The sequence below is a fragment of the Alosa sapidissima genome, chromosome 1 (assembly GCF_018492685.1).
Source record: "Alosa sapidissima isolate fAloSap1 chromosome 1, fAloSap1.pri, whole genome shotgun sequence".
In the NCBI taxonomy this organism is placed as follows: Eukaryota; Metazoa; Chordata; class Actinopteri; order Clupeiformes; family Clupeidae; genus Alosa; species Alosa sapidissima.
The window spans coordinates 31,514,833-31,539,832 of NC_055957.1; the positions used below are offsets into that span (position 1 = coordinate 31,514,833).

At 43.2% G+C, this 25,000-nt stretch overlaps 1 protein-coding gene and 1 long non-coding RNA gene across 2 annotated transcripts in view; one reads left to right on the forward strand and one right to left on the reverse strand.

Moving 5' to 3' along the window:
• The first annotated feature begins 2,578 nt into the window (after positions 1–2,578).
• LOC121688382 (voltage-dependent calcium channel beta subunit-associated regulatory protein-like) overlaps positions 2,579–25,000 on the forward strand; it is a 35,293-nt gene continuing 12,871 nt past the window's right edge. Inside the window, exons 1-4 of the mRNA XM_042068307.1 lie at positions 2,579–2,710; positions 8,098–8,169; positions 22,672–22,817; positions 24,679–24,740. Of these exons, the coding sequence (XP_041924241.1) occupies positions 8,122–8,169; positions 22,672–22,817; positions 24,679–24,740 (256 nt within the window). The 5' untranslated portion in view covers positions 2,579–2,710; positions 8,098–8,121. The remainder of the gene's footprint in view (positions 2,711–8,097; positions 8,170–22,671; positions 22,818–24,678; positions 24,741–25,000) is intronic.
• Positions 14,736–15,837, reverse strand: LOC121718748. Its single transcript, XR_006034046.1, has 3 exons — positions 15,787–15,837; positions 15,129–15,218; positions 14,736–14,820 (listed from the first exon to the last, which is right to left on the reverse strand). It is a non-coding gene; the product is annotated as an uncharacterized LOC121718748 (long non-coding RNA).

Sequence of the window (25,000 nt, forward strand, 5' to 3'; positions counted from 1 at the left end):
TGGCTTCCTCAGGACTGCCTCTTTTTCCTGACAGAACTAGACAGACAAACATACACACACCCTCATTTTCCTCTCTTTCCTGACAGACAGACACAACACATAAGCTGCTTTCAGACCTACGTGTAAATCCACATGTTCTGCCGATGTCAAGCAGTTAGGTCCTATATCTGAGCATAACCGGCTCCTGAACGAAGCAAAGAACATGCAGAGATTCTGCTCATGTGCGTGTTCAACCTGTTCAACCACACAGAGATTCTGTTAATGTGTGTCGGTGTAGCTCACACATATGACCGCATAATGTCGCATGTTAGCGTCATAGGACCTCCATTTGATAAAGCTCTGCATCTACTGCGGAGGACATGTCTGAAAGCAGCCATAGAGAAGCCAGGCAGACTCCAAACTCCCATCTCCCAATCAGGACCTTGAGAGGCACTCTTGCTGATGTTGATTCCAGAAGCCTCCCCTTGGCACTGCTGCACCCACCCCGACCCTGGGGACAGGAAGTGTACACAGCCGTTTCCAGGGAGCCTGAGCGGGCTGCCCGGCAACTGCGAGGAGTGAGTCCACACTCATCTGACCCCCACCACCACTCATCCTTGGGCGTCACAGGAAGAGCATTGCTCTCCCCAGAGGAAACTAACAACATGAGAGGAACTGACTCACTGCGGCTCCTCTGTTCCAATCGTGTGTATCTAGAGTCTTCACAGGCAGGGAAACACACACACACACACACACACACACACACACTGCTCCGACTCCCTGAGGCTATCATAAAGTGTATCAGTCACTCAGTTAGCCGTCGGACAGCCCACGCCATGCCACACCACGCCACGTTAATCCAGACATAGTTTCTCCCTCTCTCATCTGCCATCCTCGGCTTGCACCATCACACCAACCCTACTCCCCCGACCCTGGGATGAGCTCTGCCTTCTCTAAAGGTGCACCTGCACTTCTACTAAACTCTGTGTCCAAACACCAGTCTGGCCAGTTACTCTGTGGGCAGTGTCTGGCAGTTGGTTTTATGAACATTCTGAAGAGGGCAAGCAAGACCTGTCCAATTTAGATTGTGTGCATGCATCTGCTTCCCTGCAGACAGACTTCAGATAGCAGAGCTCATATTGGACTCCTGACATCATTCACGGCCCACAGATGGGTTAATGTCCGTCAAACACTAACCTGTCCGCTCAGAGTTTGTACAGTGTCTGCAGCTATAACTATCAGCCCTCTTCTCGCTGTAGCTTAGGCTACAGCAGGAAAGCTCATGTTCCATGTGTCTGTGGCAGGCTGCAACTCTGCAGTGGCTGTAACTACATTAACAGTGAGTTACATGAGTTACGTTATTTGATGCATTAGACACATCCAGAATAGCTCTATATCACCATCTGAGTTCTGCTGGGAGACTGTGTCCCCAAAGAGTAGCAAAGTCGCGACAAGGAATACAATACTAGACTGACGCCAAGCGGTGGAATATGGTACTGCGTAGCCTCCAAGCCCGCCAGCTGTCTACAAATGTGACAAAGCGCATCATCTGCCGAATCTGCTCATATGGGCCATATGCGTCCCAAGTCAATAATCGACGTGGTATGCCAGTAACTGAATTGCCCGCAAAATGCACAAGGCATCGGACCCTAAAACGATTCGTGAATGAACTTTGCTCATTCTGCTGGCTGTTATCGACAGCTCTTGCGGATATGTTGTCCGATTGCAGCCAGGCGATGGCGCTTTTTTAGCAACAGATCTAATCAAACTTGCATCATTTCACTGACGTCAGTGAGCAACACCGAAGGCAGAATGAAAATAGGCCAGTAAGTCATTCACAGCGTATTATTTACACGCCTCTAAAGTGTGTGGTAATTTCGTGTGTGAATCTGCTCTGTAATAATAATAATAATAACAATAATCCTCTTTATTTGTATAGCAACTTTCATACACAGAATGCAGCTCAAAGTGCTTTACATTGATTTGGCGCATTTAATACAATATCAACTGTATGCTTTCCTATCATATGCTCAGGTAGAACCAGAGAGAAGTGCGCCCCACTTTACGTTTGGAGTATAAAAGGTGTAGGCTATTGCGTAATGTTGACGTATTTTGTGTAGGTCTATTAATAGGTTATTGTGCCCCTGGGCGGCTAGGTACTGTATGTGTTGCAACTGTAAAATATGACCAGCGGTGCATACTCCTGCTTCCTAATTGCAACTGACTGACAGATGATGTCATCTTTATTACATAATTGCATGGTCACAAAAGCTGCGCTTTAACTAAAGCTCGTTATTTTGTAACGGATATATAAACATTTTGTATTCATGTTTATTTTCCTTCCCTGGTTTAAAAACTCAATCAAAGATTCATGTCCAAATATCTATGTAGCAGCGTAACTTTGGCATTGCGATGCGATGCGATGCGTTCTGACGCATGTCTCTAGATCTGTCAAGCTGAAGAAAGGGAGCAAAAAAAGAATGGGAAAAAGGAGGATGTTTTCCGCGCATGGAACCCCATCGCTAGCATCACCTTCTGCATCACGTGGTATTTTTAGCGCCGGCCAGTGGGTGTGTCCTAAAGCGCCCTGTTTCATTCATAACTCAGTTTGCTATCTGAGCGAAAATTGAACGGCACCAACACGAAGACGGACGGGGGAGCCACTGGTGTGTTACTGCAAGCTCGCTCTCCAGTTTTATCCAACCAGATGGAACGCACGACTCACAAATAGGTGAGCTCTCGATCCCGCTTTCAATGCGTTGTCTACCGACAGCCGACTTTGAGCTGTTGTAGTCTGTCCACGAGCTATCTGTTGACTCTTATGATTATACGCGCGTTATCCCGGTGTTGGCATGTCGATCACTCGAGTGTCAATTCGCCGCGAGGAGGCAGGGGAGGTGTGTTGGCAGCTCGTGCAGTAGCTAGCCCCTGCCACGATGACGGTTCGGTTGCCCATGGACAGTGAATCTGAGCGTACGAGATGCGGGCGGGTAGTGTTACTTAGGATAGTCTTACCGCAGGTTAAGGCATATTTAAATAATAGCTGTAGCTGATTTCTGATCAGTGGTCCAGAATGTAGGTGAAGTACGCAGGCTTTGCCAAGTTGAGGCTGAAATAACCGCGTCTGCGCCGCATCTCTGTGCATTAGTTGTGTGTTGCTGTGTTTCTATTTTGATATTGCAGATTATGGGCAGTTCTCGGCAGCCTACCTCCCTGTCTAAAGGCATGGCGGTGAATCTTTGATGTGCCAATAGGCTGAATGCCTGTGTGTTGGTTTCTCATAAGAAACACTGCGCCTTCATAGAACTGGCAAATTCCTATTGATGTCTGCCCTGCACAAATGAGAGAAACGCGGTCAGGAATATTCCATCATCTTTTGGGCTGTTAAAGGCAGCTTTTGGGTTGTCTCTGGAGTGAGACTAGCCGATTCCATAGGCTGTGCTGCAACCGACAACAGCAGCAGAAGCAGTTATGTAGCCTACGCTGATAGTTGTGATTGCGTAAAGATGGATATAATGCGGAAACAATTCGTCTCTTGTTCATTGAGAGAGTTTAATCTGGAGAGTCCGCCACGACGCCGTTAATGTCGCGGCAATCCAGAGCGCGGCGATAAGTCTCTTATTGTAATCACGAGAAGTTTGGAGTGGTTGGAGTGTTTTTGTGTGTGTGTGTGTGTGTTTTTTTTTTTTTTAAACAACCGTGTGTCTGTGTAGATCTCGTTAGAAAACACACACATACACTCACGCACACAAACACACACACACACTCACACTCTCTCTCTCACACACACACACACACACACACACATTCCTGTGGGTTTTAAACCGACCAACAAACTCATGAGAGTGAGTGAACAATATTTATTACTGATTTTTCTCTACACTTGTTGTGAAACCTCTAAATTGAAATCCCAGTTGCTTATGCTAATTATCATCAATGTCCAAGAACTGCAACATGTCCACTGCAGGAGGCTAAAAAAAAAAAAACACAACTCTTTCTTGAACTGTCTACTCCCTTCATATTTTACTCTCTAACTCTAGGGAAACAGAGGTGCTTGTTCTGGAGAAGGAGGGGGAATGGACAAAACAAGCCAAGAGAGCAACATGAAATGATGGAGTGAAAGAGATGATGGAGGGAAAGAGAGAGGGAGAGCATTTGTGTGGATGACCTCAGAGAAAGAGAGAAGTCCTCCGTCCTCAATACACACTGAACAGGGTCTCACACAACCTAGGAAGTGTGTGTGTATGCATGCATGAGTGTAATGAGTATGCATGTGCACATATCCGTGTATGTGTGTGTGTGTGTGTACTGGTGCATTGTGGCATGTCAGTGGAAAGAAGTGAATGAGTGGTCATCATGAATGAGTAATGATGTGTAAATAAACAAGTGTGTGTGTGTGTGTGTGACTGCAGGAAAGGACAAGGAGTTATTTTTAGCCAGAGCAGCGAATAATTATACATATGCACACACACACTCAGAAATTCTCCACAATAAACAGACACACATGCACACGCACACCTTGCCAGTTCCTTGTGTGTGTGTGTGTGTGGTGGAGCTGTGGAATGTGGGTCAGGCTACTGTAATGAAATCAAGCCAGAGGTGCAGTGGACAGGGCCAGAGAGAGCTCATCCTCTCCTCAGTCACTCTTCGTCTCACATCCATCCATCCATTTATTCATTCATTCATTCATTTCCTAGCCTCTCAGATATCGCACAATAAAGAAGTGTAGTTTTGCAATGCCCTGTAGCACTTCAGGGGGAGGGGGGCTATGTGGATATTACAGTATTACATATTCTAAATTAATAGAGAGGACTCAAAATGATGACAGCTGCTGTGATGTGATGTGATTATAAGCAGGGTTGGAACGAGCCTTTGGAGAGCTACTCTGGGATATGCACCAGTAGTGTTAAAAGTATTTTAAAACCAGACAAAATGCACCAGACAAAATGCACCCTTAACTTAATTGGGATTATGTCAGTGTATTAAATAATTACATTAAAACATTTTCATAAAATGTATAATATTCTCCAATGTAGTTGCATAATATTTCTAACTAGGGATATGTAGCAATGCAGTAATATTATATAAATGTGTGTTTAGTAGGATGTGCTGCAGTGTACTTATATAAATGTGTGTTCAGTAGGATGTGCTGCAGTGTACTTATATAAAGTGTGTGTTCAGTAGGATGTGCTGCAGTAATATTATATAAATGTGTGTTTAGTAGGATGTGCTGCATGTACTTATATAAATGTGTGTTCAGTAGGATGTGCTGCAATGTAATATTATATAAATGTGTGTTTAGTAGGATGTGCTGCAGTAATATTATATAAATATGTGTTCAGTAGGATGTGCTGCAGTAATATTATATAAATGTGTGTTCAGTAGGATGTGCTGCAATGTAATATTATATAAATGTGTGTTTAGTAGGATGTGCTGCAATGTACTTATATAAATGTGTGTAAGTGGACCACTGTGCCTCTCGTCAGCTGCTCTCTGGCGCCGTGAAATGAGTCATGCATCATCATATATGGCCAGTGCAGTGTGGATTTACACACACACACACACACACACAGTATGCATGGTGGATTTGTATCCAGTGCTGTGTGGTCACAGACTGGATACTGGAGCAGATTCACGCCTGAGCTTGAGCTGTTTGTGTGTGTGTGTGTGTGTGTGTGTGTGTGTAGAGGAGTAAGCAGGACCAGCCTAGTCTCCTTTGTCCTGTTCCAGAGCCACTAATGATCCATTCTGGAAAGAGAGAGGGTTGGAGAAGTGAGAGAGACTGGAGGAGATAGAGAGATAGGGAGTGGGAGATGAGGAGAGAGAGAGAGATAGTACTTTCTTCTATGCTGTGAAAAGTATGAGGAATTAAGACAACCCTTTTTCCATAAAATTAAAACTACCTAAAGAGCTAAACAAAATGGTTATCCTCTCAGGAGAGGGTCCTTCAGCTGCCTTGGCAGCAAAATATGTATCATTATGCCATAACCTGAGGGTCACTAGTGTAATGTAAATACACAATGTTTTATTTTTTATTATTTTTTTTTAGTCTACATGTATGGTCTATGTGTGTGTGTGTATGTAGGGGAGGGAGGGGTATATTGTATTGTATTGTTTTTGCCTTTGTCCTCCATTCTTCCTTAACCCTCTACCTATATTACCTATATTGATATTTTATATTTTAAGTTATGTATGACTGCTTTGGCAATGCAAATGCCCTTTTTGTCATGCCAATAAAGCACCATTGAATTGAATTGAATTGATAGCGAGGTAGGGAGTGGGAGATGAGGAGAGAGAGAGAGAGAGGGTAGAAAGACATGGGGGGAGTGAGAGAGAAAGATACAGAGAGATGGATGGAGTGAGAGAGGAGGACAGAGAGAGAAGGATGGAGATGTGTGTGATAGGAGGGACGAGAAGGAAGAAAAGAAAGAGATGGACACACAGTGACGAGAGGAGAAGCAGAAGACATGCCGCAGAGATGGAGAAAAGAGGGATGAACAGAGCATATGTGTGTGTGTGCACGGGTGCATGTGTGTGTGTGTGTGCACGAGTGCATGTGTTTGTGTGTGTGTGCGTGCACGGGTGCATGTGTTTGTGTGTGTGTGTGTGCACGGGTGCATGTGTGCGTGTGTGTGCGTATGAACACTTGCTGGGCTGTGAAAGGCAGATTGGGCCTGAGGCAGAGTCATGTAAACCCCACTGAGAGATGGAGGGATTGAAAGAGTGAAAAAGACAAAAAAGATAGAATAAGCATGAGGATGTAAGCATGTCAAGAAGGTTCATGCAGTGATTCTCATTTGGCTCTCTCCTTGCCTCCCCCCCTCTTTCACACTCTGCTTATGGTGTGATTTGGTCCTGGTGTTACTGTGGGTTCTGATCATGTGTTTAGGTTCTAATGATAGTGTGTTGGGGTTTTTATGATGTGGTTCTGATTGTGTGTTTAGGTCCTAATTAAAGTGTGTTCGGTTCTGATCAGAATTCGGTTCTGATCATGTGTTTGGGTTCTAATTGTGTTTGGGTTTTTATAATATGATTCTGATCATGTTTTTGGGTTCTAGTGATAGTGTGTTGGGATTTTCATAATGTGGGTCTGTGTTTGGGTTCTAATTATAGTGTTTCTTAAAGGGGTGGTTCAGGATTTTGGACATAGGACCTCATTTCCAAGTAAGCAAGTGTGATATTTATCAGTGGAGACCGTTTTCAACACGTTTCATCCAGTCCTTCTAATTGCAGAGTTCGCAGGTGCTAGGCTAGCGCAAGTCAACGGTATGTGCTAGCCTGCCACTAAAGACAGTCTTACCCACTCCAAAGTACACCCGAGGCAAATAAATTATAACGCCAGACTATCGATGTAAATGTCTGTATTGACGTATTGACGTAACACTGTATTGATACAGTGTTATTTCTAACGTTATTCTATCCTTGCATTTCAACGATCACATTACATTTTGAGGGACTAGTTTCTTAGCAGCGGCGGAATTATACTTGCTCCGGTTAGTAGTACTGCGCCGAAAAGTAAACAGTAAAGCGCACTCCAATGGGGATACCTAGTAGTAGCCTTGGTAATATCAGTCCGCCGCTGAGTTGCAAAATGACTACTAACAACTTTAGGGACCAAAGTATAACTATTGCAACGCGATGCAAGGGTAGTTGTATTTCTTACACTATTCTATCAACACAGACATTTACATCGATTGTCTGGAATTTGCCTCAGGTGTACTTTGGAGTGGGTAAGACTGTCTTTAGTGGCAGGCTAGCACATACCGTTGACTAGCACCTGCGAACTCTGCAATTAGAAGGACTGGATGAAACGTGCTGAAAACGGTCTCCACTGATAAATATCACACTTGCTTACTTGGAAATAAGGTCTTATGTCCAAAATCCTGAACCACCCCTTTAAAATGTGGTGTGGTTTTGATCATGTGATGGGGTCGTGATGTCAGCGTTGTGGGCCCCAGTCTGCTCAGATGTGGTTTATTTGATGACTTATTCACACTCATAGCCTCAGAACTCAGAGATTGCCTACTAATTCCTTTCTCTCCCCCACCCATCTCTTTCTCTCTCTCTCTTCTTTTCTTCCTCTCTCTCTCTCTCTCTCTCTCTCTCCCTCTCTCTCAGGAGCCCTCTACGTTTGCTTAGACCATGAGCGATGAGTCACCTCTACTAAAGAGTCTAACCGAAAACTCCACTGTAAGTTAATTCATATTCCTTCCATTCGCGTGGCTGAAACACACACACACACGCGCACACTCATACACACACACGCACTTGCACACACACATACACACACACACACGCACATGCACACACACGCACATGCACACACACACACACACACACACACACACACACACACACACACACACACACACACACACATGCCCGCACATGCACACACCTCAAACCTATATTCTGTACCCACTCTCATCAGTGCCTTGACAGAAAAGAAAAAAGTGTCTAAGTGGTGAGTTTGCAGGTGACAGGCTGCCTGCTTGTGCGTGTACACACACACACACACACACACACACAGACTGAGGCAGTAGGTCATGTTCCTGGATCTTGGCCAGTCAGGTGATTACATCACAGGATGCCCTGCCCATCGCCCATGGCAACCACCCAACGCTGGGGCACTCTGCAGAGATGCGGTTGCCAGGAGACGTCTCCCTAAAGGAGTGTTTGGGATGTGATGTGGTGCAGGTGAAACTACCTTTACACTGCTCACGTGCTCAGGCAGAGATGGCCAGGAGTGTGTGTGTGTGTGTGTGTGTGTGTGCGTGTTTGTATATATGTGTGTGTGTGTGTGTGTGTGAAAGTGTGAGTGTGTGTGTGTGTGTGTGTGTGTGTGTGTTTCACTTGTGTGATTAAGCCTGCCTGTTGTTGTGTGTATCTGTATGTGTTGTGTGTGTGTCTCTGCTGTGCTGTCCCTGTAGAGTTAGTGTTATAGATGATGGGATGCTTGGTCTTGGCAGACTAGACCTGCTTAAGCTGCTGCCAGATGCAGCAACCACAGAGCACAACAGAATAGACAGCAGTATTATTCATATCAATAGTAGTCCATGTGTGGAAGAGCCCACTAGCCTCCGCAGATGTAGACAGGTGGAGCTGGGGAAGCTAGCAAGAACACATCCATTCATTGTGCAGAACACTGCCTGCAGTATTAGGAATTCTGGGGCATTCTGGGTAGGGAGCTTCTACGCCAAAAACCAATCAACTGTGTCACTTAGAGTTTCCTGTCGGAACCTATGCATTTCTGTGAGACTCTCACACGAGTGGTCTAAGGTCACCTCAGGACTTTTGTTTTGTTGTCTTGGGTAATATTTCTTTAACCTCTGTTCCCACTCTGTGGGGAAACCATACAGTCCTGTACACTGTAAAATCTATCTTGCTTAAAATGTTTAGTAAGTATAACTCAGTTTTTGTCTTTTGTTGATTTTGTATTTTGAGGTTACTTGCCTAAAATGAGCCATTTAAATCAAGTAAACTAAGTTTTGCTACACTGTGATGTTAATTAGTTAACCTTACTTAACTGTTGGTTAACCTTTTAAGTTTTAAAAACATGCAAACTGATTGCCTTGAAATTACAGACTAATCTGGAATAGGAATTGCAAGTTGACCAAACAAATGCTTGTGTAGTGCACTTACACTACTAAGTATTCCTATTTAACCTAACTTGATCATTACAAGTAAAGTATATTGTGTGTTTATTAAACACAACATGTGTATTGGAGGTGTGCTAACTAATGCTACATTTCCCACAATGCATTTCCAGAATGCCACAGCCCCGGCCCACATATTTGAAAAGATATCATATATTAATCCTTACTTAATTCAAACTTAAATTACAATAAAGTGACAGTGACACTAACTGTTATATATAGTGTTGTTGTGTATTTTATGTTGATGCATCACACCATCAAGTAGATGACTATCCAAAACACCCTAATGCTGTGGGTAGAACAGCAACAAAATATTACATATGCTAAACTCTGAAAATACTGCCCAGTGAAGGGGAACCTCACTAATCACAACCCAACATGTAGTCCACACCTGGGTGCACATCTGGTGCTCAGAGGTAGCCTGACGAGCCAGACCAACATTAAAATGTAGGGTCTGGGCACTCACCGTTCGAGTGCTTAGTCTGAGGGGCGGGATAATCAGTTGTCTTTCAAATTCCCTCTGCACGCAATAGGACAGCGGCAGTGCTATGAGTCCCATGCGTTTCCCACCAGCGGAGCTAGTTGGCTAGTTCAAACGTTTGGCAACTTAATAAAAGCTTAACTCGTGTCACACTGTTCGCCAACAGCAACATCCATCTTATTTGTTTTCAAGTAGCAGGGAATTCAAGCCAAACCGTTGCAACGCTGCCATCAATTATTATGTTAAGCCCACCTAACGACTCTATACACGATTTCATTGGCCTGATTGAGTTTCGATTTCTGGAGCTTACAAGCCAACGGAGAGTTGCTAGACTAGCCCTGGCAGCAACCGCTAGGGGTGCGTCTAGATTTCTAGGCTAGCTCAGAGGGGGAACCTTCACAGGGAGGATATCTATACACAGTTTGTTTGTGTGTGTGTTCATCCAGTGTCTATGTTTGTGTTTCCATTTGTGTGTGTGTGTGTGTAAGAGAGAGATTTTATATGTCTACATGTGTTTATATTCAGACAGGGAACTTTCATTATAAATTCATGCAGTGTGTTTATGTGTGTATGTGTATTCAGACAGGGAAGCGTTCATTGTGAATTCATCCAATGTGTGTGTGTGTGTGTGTGTGTATTCAGGTCACATGTGGCTGGATGAGTCACCGCTGCTAGGGTGAGTCGTGACGGGCTGTCAATCACACTCAGAGAGGTTGGGGCAGAGCACAGGGATCCTCCAATCGCACTATAGCTATTTCCATCACAGATTCTGATTGGTTCTTACAGGCAGCCATGTAACTAAGCACGTCAGGAGCATTGATACAGGCCACCATAATGACGGCAAGAGCAGAGTGGAACACACTCACACACACACGCATACATATGCTGACGCAGACACACACTCACTCACTCACACACACACACACACACACACACACACACACACACACACACACACACACACACATGCTGACACAGACACACACTCACTCACTCACACACACACACACACACACACACATGCTGACGCAGACACACACTCAGTCATACATGCCCTCTCACACAATGTGAGACAGATAAGGACATAACAATCTCTATGTACACTGTAAACCCCAACAGGTTCAATTAACTCAAAATATTTGATGAAACTGATTAACTCAAAATATTTAGCTATGTTACAAAATATTTTAAGTAATTTCTACTTAAAATGAGACTTTTTTTAATGCTCAAAATCTTTAAGGACAAGGGTAAAATTAAAAAGAATAATGTGAGAAATAGATGTTTTAAGTTATTGTTACATTAGTCAGACAAGCTCTTAAGACTCCAAATCTTTGAGAAAATGAACAACATTAAAACAAATAATTTCAACAAACAAACAAGTAATTACTACTCTAAACTAGAAGTTATTCACACTCATTTTTTTTAGGAAGTTGATGAACTGAAACATAATAATTTGTTTTCATCTACTTAAATCGTTGATAAGTTCAATGAACCTGATCATTTTAAAACCATTGTTAAAACTAACAAAATTGACACTGGAAAAGGAGTTGATGTTTTTAGGTTATCACTCCTAATAATATATTCATGTTATCACCATGACTCATTCAGTTTCTCAGACCTAAACATTGTCACTTCAGTCTCTTATATTTTTAAGTTGACTTCACTCTATTGAAACTCATTTTTTGACTGTTTAGGTTTACTATTTACTGTACCTCAAAATCAAAAATATTTTATTTGTATGATTCAAATAAAAAAACTACTCAAAAGACAATTTCAATGCAGATTACATTTATTTGTGAATTCCATTAGAATTCTAACAGAACAACATCCCCAACAATGTGGTTAATACAGAAAATCAAAGAAATAACAACCTTTTACCACTTCAACAAAGGTAATAATACTCAATTTAATAACAAAATAATAGGCCAACATAAATAAAAGCAAAAAGCTCCATTGCTTGCTTGAGTATTAACATGCTGGCAGTACCAACCATGAGATTTGGAAAACAGACTTCTTACTCATCCATTATCAGCAATTTATTTTCAAGGCTAAGCAGCAGTCTGAGGTAACCGCTTCAGGTCTTCCAAACCCATTATAATTTTTTTAATGAAATTAAATGTGTAGGACAATTGCTTTGGATAATCGAGATGAAGTGCATAAATTAAGCCAAATAGCAAAATTAACGTCTCTGTCAACTCTGCTATATCACGCACAACAATATCTCCGTCAAGAACTATAGAATGGATAGCAGGACCAAACTTCACAAGCAGAGTATCTGCACATTTTTCAAGTGCAAATTTAAAGACTTTTAAGACCTTTTCAAGACATCTAAATGGAAAAAATAAGAATATACGTCGCCAAAAAAGATAACATGACAACACTGTTTTATGCAATGTTTTTTTACTAACTTTTACGCCCATCCCATTTTGGATGTCTACAGAAGTTGCCAAATATAGTTTTTTGGGGAAAGAAAATTAATTGTGTGTGAATCACCTTCACAGCTATAAATGGCCAATTGTAGGGTCTGGACTCATTGCTTTTGAAGCTGGCTGTACATATCTGGTTGTGCTACTGGCTGAGGACTGTTCTTCACCTGTGTCTGTAGTAGCCTAGGCTACTTGCCAAAGACATGTGCACTGGACTGGATTCTCTTCAATTTTTTTTTTCAAATGTAGACTAAAGCTATTTAAATATTTTAATAGGCCTACTTTATGTAATTTACTATGTGCATATATTGTGCCATATGCAGCACAGCAGATCAAAGTTAATCCATTACGCTACTTTACATTTTGCATACATTCTGTTGTATCGAAACCAACCAAAGCTTGACTGAAACATTGTAAAACCATTGACTTGTTTTAAAAAAATGTATGGGAAAAGTGAAATCCCCTATTAATTAAGAGACAGGTCCTTCTCGCATATTATTTTTGCTGAAAAAACTGCTATGTGGTTTGCAAAGTACTGGGAAAGGCTAACAAACAAGCCTATTCACTTCCCTTTTGGGTAGGGTAGGCCAGCAACACACACTGGAGAGATGTAAACAGATTAACTTTACGTGTATTTCCTCCTGATTGCGAAAACATTCTTTTTCTGTCAGTCCGTGGTTCCTTCATAAATTGCGCAGAAAATTATCAGACAAGTGAAAGAAGCACCGGGCATAATTCGACCAGCAGTCTCCACTTCCATGTTTATGAAACGCTATGCTGCTAAGGGATTGACATCATTTTCATTTAAAGCAGTTAAGAGTCCATTACGCCTTTGGTCGGCAAGCTTGGGCTTGAGGATGCTTTGGTGTTGAAGATTCTTTGGTGTTAAAGATGTTGACTGGAAGTTGTTTCGTGGGGGAAAAAACAATTGGCCAATTGGTTGATATGGGTGTGTGTGATTGTGATAATAATAAGCAGAGAATGACATTGACCATTTTCTCTATCTCCTGTTGCTATGTCACTTTTCAAGTCCAGGCCTGTCTGGAGAAATGATATTTCGCCCGCTCAATTAGAGGCACTCAGCAGCAGCTCAACCTAAACAGGGGGTGTAGTGGTAAAATAAGAGGTGGGTACACTATCAGTTCTGTGATCACGGTAAGGTGGACTGCGCCATGCAGTAGTGGGTTTTTTAAAAAGGCATTCAGAACATGTTTGATGAAGGTGGAGGGCAGACGCCCAATATTGTCCAGGTGCATTGTAGGCTATAAATGCCCTCCGCTGGCTGCAGATAATTGCAGATTAACAATAAACAGTAATGCTAATCTGAGGTACCTGTCTAGTTTTATTCCATAAATATATTGTTTTTATAGACGTTATTGGCATGCGCGATCAAGAGCTTCCATGTACGCTTGTGGCTGTTGACATGAATCAAACATGTTCTGAATGCCTTTTTCTAAATACCCACTACCGCAGTCCACCTTACCGTGATCACAGAATTACCACTAGGCCTACACTCTGCTTAGGTTGAGCTGCTGCTGAGTGCCTCACATTGAGCGGGTGAAATCTGATTTCTACTGAAAGGCCTGCACTTGAAAAGTGACATAGCAACAGGAGATTAAAAGAAATAGTAATAAGCAGAGAGTGGCATTGACTATCACAATCACCCCCCCCCCCCATATCAACCAATAAGCCAATTATTTTCCCCCTCTGCAGGGGCAAAAATAATAAACAACTTCCAATCAATATCTTCAACACCAAAGCTTCCTCAAGCCCAATCTTGCCGACCAGGTGTAATGCACTCTAAAATAACGGCTTTAATGAAAATGTCAATCCCTTAGGTTCAGGGATATAGTGGAGGCTAAACGCAAATAAACTCAGTTTGTCCACCTCTGAAATTTGGATAAGAGACAGGCATATTTTTTCACACCTTTAGTGATACAAACATTAAAAACATCTTCACATTGCAACCACTACACTTCCTCCAGTAGCCTTCTACTTCTTGATCTACAGAATGCAGATGACACCCGCACAGAACAAATGCTTCCCCCAAAATGTAATTACGGATAAAAAAATACACGAAACCGGATGGAGACAATTCACTCGCTCGGCGGTCCCATACGAAAATGTAATACCTCCCTTTTGAAAATTCAAGACATTTCAGACAATTTAAGACTTTTTAAGGATCCGCGGGGACCCTGACAAGGGAGTCTGTATCACCCGAGACAGTGAGAATAGCTACAGCTGCATCGGAGAAGTCTGGCAGGTCAATTTCTTCTGCCTGAAGAACATGACAGTAATTAGTTAATGAGTAGAGTAGTCAATGAAAAACACTACATGTGTATTTAATATAATATGAAATACCAGTGAATGAAAAGTTCAGGTAAAATTCCCAAATATGACATTCTTGGTGAATTACTATAGTATGATTTAATTGTTATTCTGGTGGCTAGGAAGATGGTTGTGGTTGTTGTCTTTTGGCTGCAAAGTAGTATCAGAAAGGGCTGAATAGAAATAGAGATATATAGAGAAGACAAAGTAAAAAAAGAAGAAAGAGTGAAAGAGGACACAATTTAATCAAAAACTTACATTCCAGGTCTTAAAAAATCCATCTTCCCACAGGAAGATGGGAAGGGCCTGCAGAGTAATTTTCCTTCTGCTGTTGACATTGACATCTTCCTAGAAAGACAGAGGGATTGTGGGGTAATGGGAAGACAAATCAGCAGAATATTAATCCTATGCATATATTAAATAAGACTATAGTACAGGTGACAGGTAAATACAAGATCAACTCCTTCACGCTCCTGATATGCAACCTCCTGCTCTGTCTTTCGATGAAAGCGTAAGAGATGAATGTTCAGTGCATTAATAGACTGAGCAAATGCATGAGTGGTGTATGCATGGTAATGGGCTGACCCTTGAAAACTGACTGTGATTTAACTAATAATGGCAAAGTAACTGAGCCTGTGTCTCGGAAGAGGCGTCACATGACCTGCATAGCCAACACATTTTGAAAATGCCACATAAAATAAGTCTAAGGTGTCATCCCTTCTTTGATACAAAAACATCACTCAACCCTAGCCTTTGTGTATCCCTGTGGAGAGATGCAAAGGGATAACATTAGGCTAGGCTATTCTCATTGGTAAATAAATGCTTACAAAATATCACTATAACTTCTAATAATATAGGTTACACGTTGGCTACATTGTGACACTAGTAAATGGAGGACAAGTAAGTTATCACTTACCATGGTGTGATGGTGGTTCCTTGCACATAACTGAAAACATGTCACACAGCCATTTGGTCCTGAGGGGAAAAATATTATGAACAGTATTATTTCACTTTTTTGCACAAAAGTCAGTCAGACAGTCTCTTCATCTCTCTGTATAGGCAGGCCTATAGTCAGATGTTGCCATTGATCACCCTAACTCACCTGGAGGAGGGGAATGGGAATTATTCATTGACTTTAGTTCAGCATTCAACACGATAGTACCTCTCACCTTGGTCACAAAGATGAAGGCCTTAGGACTGAACACCACCCTGTGTCACTGGATATTTGACTTCCTCACCAACCATTCACAAGTGGTTAGAGTGGGGGGTCTGACATCTGACTCATTAACCATCAGCACTGGTGCTCCCCAAGGCTGTGTTTTGAGTCCACTGCTGTACAACATCTACACACATGACTGCAAAGCCAACAGTAGTCATACCTCCATCATCAAGTTTGCAGATGACACAGTGATCTTGGGCCTGATTAGTAACAACAATGAACAGCTCTACTTGGATCAGGTTGATGAGGTGGCACAGTGGTGTCAATCTAACAGCTTGACACTGAATATCAATAAAACCAAGGAAATGGTAGTGGATTACAGAAGGAAGCAGCAGAACTACAGTTACACCCCACTAATGATCAGCGGGCAACCTGTAGAGAGAGTCACAAGTTTTAAATACCTTGGTGTCCACATTACTGAAGACTTAACATGGACTGTTAACACTCAATAATGTTCTGAAGAAGTCCAGACAACGACTCTACTTCCTTCGTCAGCTAAGGAAATTCAAAGTTTCTACATCCATCATGAAGGCCTTCTACACTTCAGCGGTTGAGTGTTCTAACTGGTAGCATCATGGTATGGGAACTCCACAGTTAGAGATTGTAGTACTCTGCAGAGAGTAGTGCACTCAGCTGAACGTACTATAAGAACTCAACTCCCTGCTCTACAAGATATCTATTCCAGAAGAGTACTCCTAAGAGCCCAAAAGATTCTGAAGGACTCTTCTCATCCTAACAATGGATTATTCCTACCGCTGAAATCAAGAAGACGCCTATGTAGTCACAAAGCCAGAACTGAGAGACTCAGGACTTTTTATCCCCAGGCCATCCGAACTCTGAACTCACACTATACTGACTTTGCACACATTCACTCCTCAGCACTCTCAAACATTTCCCAACTCTGAATTCACACTATACTGACTTTGCACTCATTCACTCCTCAGCACTCATGACCCCCCCCCCCCACACACACACACACACCTACATGACTTTTAGCACTTTTAAATCCCTCTCCCTATGCTACAGACCTTTTATTTATTTTCTTATTTCATAACACGTCAAAACACACACACACACACATCTTACTTTCTCTAACTTTTGCACATCTCCATAGAACTTTTGATTTATTATTTTTGATTTCTCCTCCATCTATCTACCCATGTCTTTGATTGCCTAGCCTTTCTGATCCCCCTCCACCCCCCACCCCACCCCCATCCCCAACACACACACTTACATCATCACTGTCATCACCTCACATACATACAGCACACTGCTAGCTACAGTAAGCCTCCTCTACATACTTGCTGCACACTGCCCCCCCTCCCTGCATACACACTACACACACACACACACACAGTCACTGCTCCACTCCCCTCCCGCCCACACACACATCTTCACTGTCATCACTCACATACATCATACATACAGTACTCTGCTTGCAATAGTAAGTCCCTTCACCATACTTGCAGTACACTGCCGTGGATCTGCCCAAGGTTTCTTCCTTGGTAAGGAAGTTTTTCCTTGCCCCTGTTGCTCTTGGGTGCTCCTTGTGCTCCTTGTGCTCCTTGGGTGCCCCCCCCCCCAATCCCAATCCTCCCCCACCTTTCTTATGCAGTCCTTGCCACTTAATCTACTAAACCCCTCTTCTACTGCACTTTTTACCCCCCCCCCCCCATAAATGCACAAATAGGCTGACACCAGACGTAATTTCACTGCATTTCTTACTTCCAGTAACTATATGCATGTGACAATAAACTTTCTTGTATCCTTATATCCTTGTATCCTTGTATCATGCTTAGGCTGTTGTCAGTAAGATCGGAGCTACAACTTGGCTTCCTATCCGTGTTAACAAAACTGGAATTGACGCTAATATAAGACATATGCTATTGCTTATCTTTGACCTGGTAATTTTCAGAAAATGTAACATCTTTCAGTAAAAAATCTTTTTGCATGGTTTAATTATCTACTCTTTCTATAAACTTGCCCTAATAGTGTCTAAGGGCACTTCAACCGTTCCTACTGGTCGGGGTTCGAACCAGCAACCCTCTGGTTTCAAGTCCGAAGCCCTAACCAGTAGGCCACGACTGCCCAATCACACGTTTCCAAAACACAACAAAATGTGTGTTTTCAAGCAAAAATAACATCTACTGTTCCAAATGTATTTTATTAAATATTACACATATCAGGCAAAATATTAAATGTATTAATTTTCCAGAAATGTTGTATGTTGTATTATTTTTACATGTTTAACTTAAAATATGTGTTGTGATGGAAATGACAAAGTGTGGTGGAGATGACATACTACAATGATACAATGACATACATAGACAAATTTAAGATTTAAAAGCATTTAAGATTTAAAACAAAAAAATGCATCCCTGCCATATGTTATGTAATTATGATGTTTTTTTCTACTAGATTCTTTAGTAGGCCTACTATGAAGCAAATAAACTGTGTTTTTAGGGCAATGTCATTTCCACCACGTCACCATGTCATTTCCACCACCAAAAACAAAAAAGTAGTAAATATTTTTTTGTTTGTCTTATTTCTTCCAAGGACAAGAAAAGTATCATAGTTGAAGAATTACCCTGCAGTGTTACTTTGGATTACATCTAGCAGCTAATGCGAACCATAGCTTATGGCAGCTTATGGTAGGCTACTAATAAAATGCAGTGTGCTGCTACCTGTTTGTGCGTGTCGTGTTTGATTTCCAACTTATGAAACGTTGCTTTGGTGTCTAACCTGCGCGGCCAAAGTAGGCCACACCAGAAACGGTTGCTAAAGCTGGGGCTGTAGATGTCATCTGATCAGACTCCAGCCCAGACTAATGCCTGCTGATTACAGCCCAGCGCTTATGTGTGTGTGTCTTTGTCTGTTTCTCTGTTTATGTGTATGCGTGTGTGGGAATGTGTGTGTGTTTCTGTATGTGTGTGTGTGTTTGCCTGTCTCTCTGTTTATGTGTACAGTATGTGTGTGTGTGTGTTTGTGTTTCTGTATATGTGTGTGTGTGTGTTTGTGTCTGTCTGTCTGTCTCTCTTTGTGTGTGTGTGTTTGTGTGAGAATGTGTGTGTGTCTGTTTATCTGTCTCTCTCTGTGTGTGTGTGTGTGTGTGTCTGTTTGTCTGTCTCTCTGTGTATGTGTGTGTATTTGTGTGCGTGTGTGTGTGTCTGTCTGTCTGTCTGTCCCACTATGTGTATGTGTGTGTGTGTCTTGACTAGTTCTCACAAGGCTGCAACTACTGATTATTATCAGAGTCGATTAATCAATTAGTCGTTTGATCATTGTGAAATTGTAAAAAAAAAGATGTCAATCACTGTCCAACATTACATTCTCAAATGCCTTGTTTTGTCCACACGCCATAGTTTACTGTCAAATAGGAGTAAGGGCCTCCTCACCCCTGTTACTCATGGGCCTTCTCTGATTGTTTAACACTTAACGCGCCATGAGACGTGTAATGTTTTGGCGCTCTATAAGTGATTTTAAATTGAATTTTAAATTAAATTGAATTGAATTATAACTAAACTAGTAAATATTTAAGTTTAAGAAGGTGCAATTATATCATCTTGAGGTATTTTCATAAAAAATGACCCAAACCAAGTAACCAATTACCAAAATAGTTGGCAATTAATTCAGTTAGTTGACAACAAATCGATTAATTGATTAATGCATTTGGTGATGTATTCTGTAAGCTATTGGTTGGTTCTGTTACTTAAGTGTGATTTTGGAGGTTTTGTGTGAAACTAGCAGACTGGCTTTGCCAAAGCCCTCTGTAGTGAAGCTGGCACGGTTACAAGCTAACTAGCGTTTATTTGGCAATATGTGTGCTGACATCATGCCCTTGTGTTCTTCAATATTCTTTACAGTTTTACAGGATTTTGGGCATGTCCATAATAATCTGCCTGACTAGAAGGACAAAGAGTCTTGGTTATCTCCCCTTTATGTAACCGAGGTCGTAATTCGTCCACCGTTCACGGCCCTCGAACCCGCACACCTCCACACACACCGGCATGGGAGTCGAACGCTCTAACCACTGAGCTAAAAGCCCAGGCTTCTAACTCAGCGGTTATAAGCATTCTTAAGGTTAGGGCTGTGAGAATTTACACAGGCAACTAGCACGCTAGCTCAGTTCGCCTCCGTTACATTTACATGACTGGACCATCAAAATACCTTTGTAGTACCAACCTCTGTGAGCAAACCTTCATAATCGCTCGTCCCATGACTGACCCATGACGTGTTTGAGAAGTGTGCCCAGTTTCACGCATTAATGATTAATTAAGAACATCAGAAATCTCTTTCTTATCTGGTCTGGCCTAGTTTCCTATTAGTTGGCTATTAGAGATGAAGACGGCTCTGCTAGCGGCAGGAGTCAGACTATTGGCTTCTGTGGCCAGGGCTTGTTTAATCACACACACACATACAGGCACACACACACACAGAGGGAGAGAGAGAGAAAGAGAGAGAGACAGACAGACCGACACATGAACACAGAAACAGAGAGAGAGAGAGAGAGACATTCACCAACTCTCTCTCTCTCACACACACACACACACACACACACTCTCTCTTTCTCTCTCACTTGTTTCCTGTGTGTTGGCTCTTAGTGCTTACACAGGTGGACAGACATTATGTGTGTTTTCCGGATGACGTCATCAGTATTGCGGACTCATGATCTAGAGGGCTGCTGACTCCAGAATGAATATGGGATGCACACCAGATCAAAGAGATATGGATTTAAACCAGATTAGACAGAGAGGGATTCACACTGAACCCAAATTAATTCTGTCCCATTTAGATGTAAACAGGCTCTGCACCGGACCTGGACTAGATCCATTGCAAACTCAGCCCCTCTCTGTGAGAAATGACATGTTCACGGATGGCGTGGAGCATATGGTCAGCATTTGCCCGCCCAGTGGGACGCCCCTTTGGAGTGACCGCTTGGGATCAGTCTGCCTCACGCACAAGCAGTCTCCTGAGGAGAGACACTTCTGAGCAGTCTCCTGAGGAGAGACACTTCTGAGCATCATAAGGGCTTTTAATGGTGGAGAAGATGTCTCCCCTCTCCTCACACATCCACTCCCACCTCTGAACGCCATGGTGCCACCTCAGAGTATTTTATCAGACTTATTTGTGGCGGCCCACCACAATACCAACATTGACCACCACACAATGATTTTCCAGGTTGTACTAAATTGTGCTTAAATCTAGTTCATAACCACGCTGTGCTAATTTGTTAAAAACTGTTGCATTCAAGTTAATTCTGCAAACCAACCACCACAAATGGAATTCAATTATCTGGGAAACACTGCACACACACACACGTACACACACACACATACACAGACACCCCCTACACATGCCCTATCCCTAAAGTGGTGCCACCTCATCTCCATCTGAGAGCGATCATGGCGCGTGCTGTCACGGGGCTGGTGATGGTCATGATGGCTGGGTGGTAGGTACAGGGGGCTGCGGATGGTGATAATGGCTGGGTGGTAGGTACAGGGGGCTGGGGGCTGGTGATGGTGATGATGGCTGGGTGGTAGGTGCTGGCGCTGGGGGCTGGTGATGGTGATGATGGCTGGGTGGTAGGTACAGGGGGCTGGTGATTGTGATGATGGCTGGGTGGTAGGTACAGGGGGCTGGTGATGATGGCTGGATGGTAGGCACAGGGGGCTGGTGATGGTGATGATGGCTGGGTGGTAGGTTCAGGGGGCTGGTGATGGTGATGATGGCTGGGTGGTAGGTGCTGCCACTGGTGGCTGGGCCGACATTGCTAATTTTAGCTACCGGTGGCCTGTTTTTCCACTCGCAGGAGCAGAGCTGAAATTAAATTACAGATCCCGGGCCAGCGGCGTCTTATTAATCAACAGATCTTATTAATCTCCAGCCCAAGTAATTGGCTCTGTGTGTGTGTGCTGGCCGTGCTGAAGAGGCCAGGCACGCTTGAGCTAGAACTGCCGGCACGAATACAATAACCCACACACACACACGCAAACACAGGAATGCATGCACACACCACACACACACAGAAGCACACACCCAAACCTGCACGGGCATACACACATACAGGTACTGCACAACGCTATAGAATGCAGACACACACACACATGGCAATGAATAATTAAAACAGGCTGTGTCCAGTCATTTTTCAGACTTCTCCCCAAGAAGGTCAGGGAAGGTCCCCGAGCCCTGACCTGAATGCATCACCATTCTCCTCTCATCCCATCTCTTCTCTATCCCCCTTTTCTTTCTCCTCTTTTTCTCCTGTCTATTCCCTGTTGCCTTGCACTTTCTCTCTAGCTTTGATCTTTCTCTCTCCTCTCCTCTCTTGCAAACTCTCTCCCTCCCTCTTCTTCCACTGTCCCTCAAAGCATCCCTCTCTCCCTCCCTCTTTCCTTCCCCTCTTCCTCTTAAACTCTCCCCTCATCTCCCTCTCCTCTCTCTCCACCTCTTTCACCCCCCAACTGTCCCCTGCTGCTGGTCTCACTGCTGCTGGTCTTGTTCTGTGTGTTTTCTCTCTCCTCTCCCTCCTCTCTCCTCCCTCCTCTCTTCTCCATCTCTCCTCCCTCCTCTCTCCTCCTGCAGGAGGTGCCTGTGGTGGCAGGGAGCAGGGATAGCTATGCGCTGCTGCTGGTCTTGCTGTGTGTGTTCGCCGGCGGGACCGTCCTGCTGCTCACCATCCTGCTCATCTTCTGCCACCGCTGCTTCCCAGGGGGCCGGCGCTACTCCAGGTGTGGCACACACACCCACACACACACATGCACACACACACACACACACACACACTCACACACACACACGCACACACACATGCACACACACACACATGCACACACACACACACACAGCCACACACACACACACACACACACACACACACACAGCCACACACACACACACACTCACACACACACACACACACACACACGCTCACATGTACACACACACACACACACACACACACACACACACTCACATGTACACACACACACACACTGTGTCTGTGTTAGAGTGTGTGTGTTTAGTGTTAAGGATGCGGTCTCTGTGAGTGATTATAGTGGAGTGTGTGATGCTTCTGTGATCTCATGCACATAAGAGAACATTCACTCCCCTCTGCAATCTACTCTTTCCTGCATGCGATTTTTGTTTTGTTTTGCGTTTAGTCAGAAATGTAATCTCTCCTCTATCTCTTTATCCTTTCCTCTCTTCCTCTCCCTGGACCTGCCCTCTCTTTTCTTTCTCTCTTTCTCCCTCCCACTCTCTCCCTCTGTCTCCATCCCACTCTCTTCCTCTCTCCTCTCTCTCTCCCTCTCTCTTAGAGGGTTCTTATTTTAGACATGGGATCATTCACAAATCAAAAGGAAATAAAGAATGAAATAAGAGCTGAATGTCCCAGTTATGTAGTCTCTTATGAAACAGTGCTTGTTGTCACTGCACTCTCTGCAGTCATAAGCCAAAAAAAAATCTATTTATGCCTTCATTTACTGACACTCCGCTGTGGGAACCAGACCTGGTGTGTGTGTGTGTGTCTGTGTGTGTGTGTGTGTGAGTGTATGCATGTATGCGTGTGCGTGTGTGTGTATGCATGTGTGCGCATATGTGTCTGCGTGTGTGTGTGTGCGTGTGCATGTGGGTGCGACGGTGCGTGTGTATGTGTGCATGTGCGAGTGTATGCATGCGTGCGTGTGTGGGCGTATACGTGTGTGCACGTGTGTGTGCGTGTGCGCATTTGTCTGTGTGTGTTTGGGTGAGTGTATGCAGGCGTGTGTGTGTGTGTACAGTATGTATACAAGTGCCTGCGTGTACGATAGATAAAGTGTTTCTGGCGGTGGTGTGTGTGCGTAGGAGTTTGACAAGCCATTTTCATTAATTTGGTCTCAGCCTTGTATAGATGTAGCTCTAATCTGTGTCTGATTAGGCTGATGTGGTCCTTGGCTGGTACATGTGTCAGTGAAGGGAAATAGTAATGGACATTACAGTCCATTACAGTCCACAAGACAACAAAGATACTAAATTATGTCAACTCAAGTTTTTAAAGCAGCATGTAAAATTTTGTTTATTCTTCTAAAACACTGTAAAACAAAATAGCTATATTCTTACTCATTTTCGGCAAGTAATCTCAACAAAAGACAAAAAACGGAGTTATACTTATAATGGTCAATTTGGGTCTGCTCTAGAGCATTGACATGACATGACATGACATGACATGACATACATTTTAATTTTAATAATTTGTATATTATGCAGTAGTAGTGTAATGCTGTATTGCAGGGTGGGCAACAATTGTAGTCTGAGGGCCACAGTTAGTTTGTCAAAGTAAGCCGAGGGCCACACATTGAGCGATTGACATTAACTTACATTAAATGGCACAAATTTAATGTAATTGATGTATTAGGTTACTCTCTGCCAGCCTATTTCAAGGTCTTAGCCGTGATCTGTAGCAGGACTTGTTATAGTCTGTTCACACATGTGTGGAACCGATTAAAACGATCATCCTTTATGCATGCCTCCACAAGAAAACTGATCCTCGTTCAATGCACCGTAGAACTTGTCCTGTGAAGATGAAGAGAATTTCTCCCCTCTTGTCCACAGGGCCAGTGATGACCTAGAGAAGACCAACACCACCTATGTGGAGGAGACCCAGCCCAGCCAAGGTTAACACAGTTATAAATACATACCATACACAACACAGTTATAAATACATCATACACAACACAGTTATAAATACATACCTGACACAATATGGCTAAATATTTATACCAGATCAAGTAGCTGCAGCTCTCAGCTTCCTGTCGACTGTACAGCCAAGGTGATCCTCCACACCTGTAACCTGCTGTAGTTCATAAGCCTCATAACAACTCCACAACTACACAACCATACATACACTCTATCGCTCTCAACTACACAACTACAC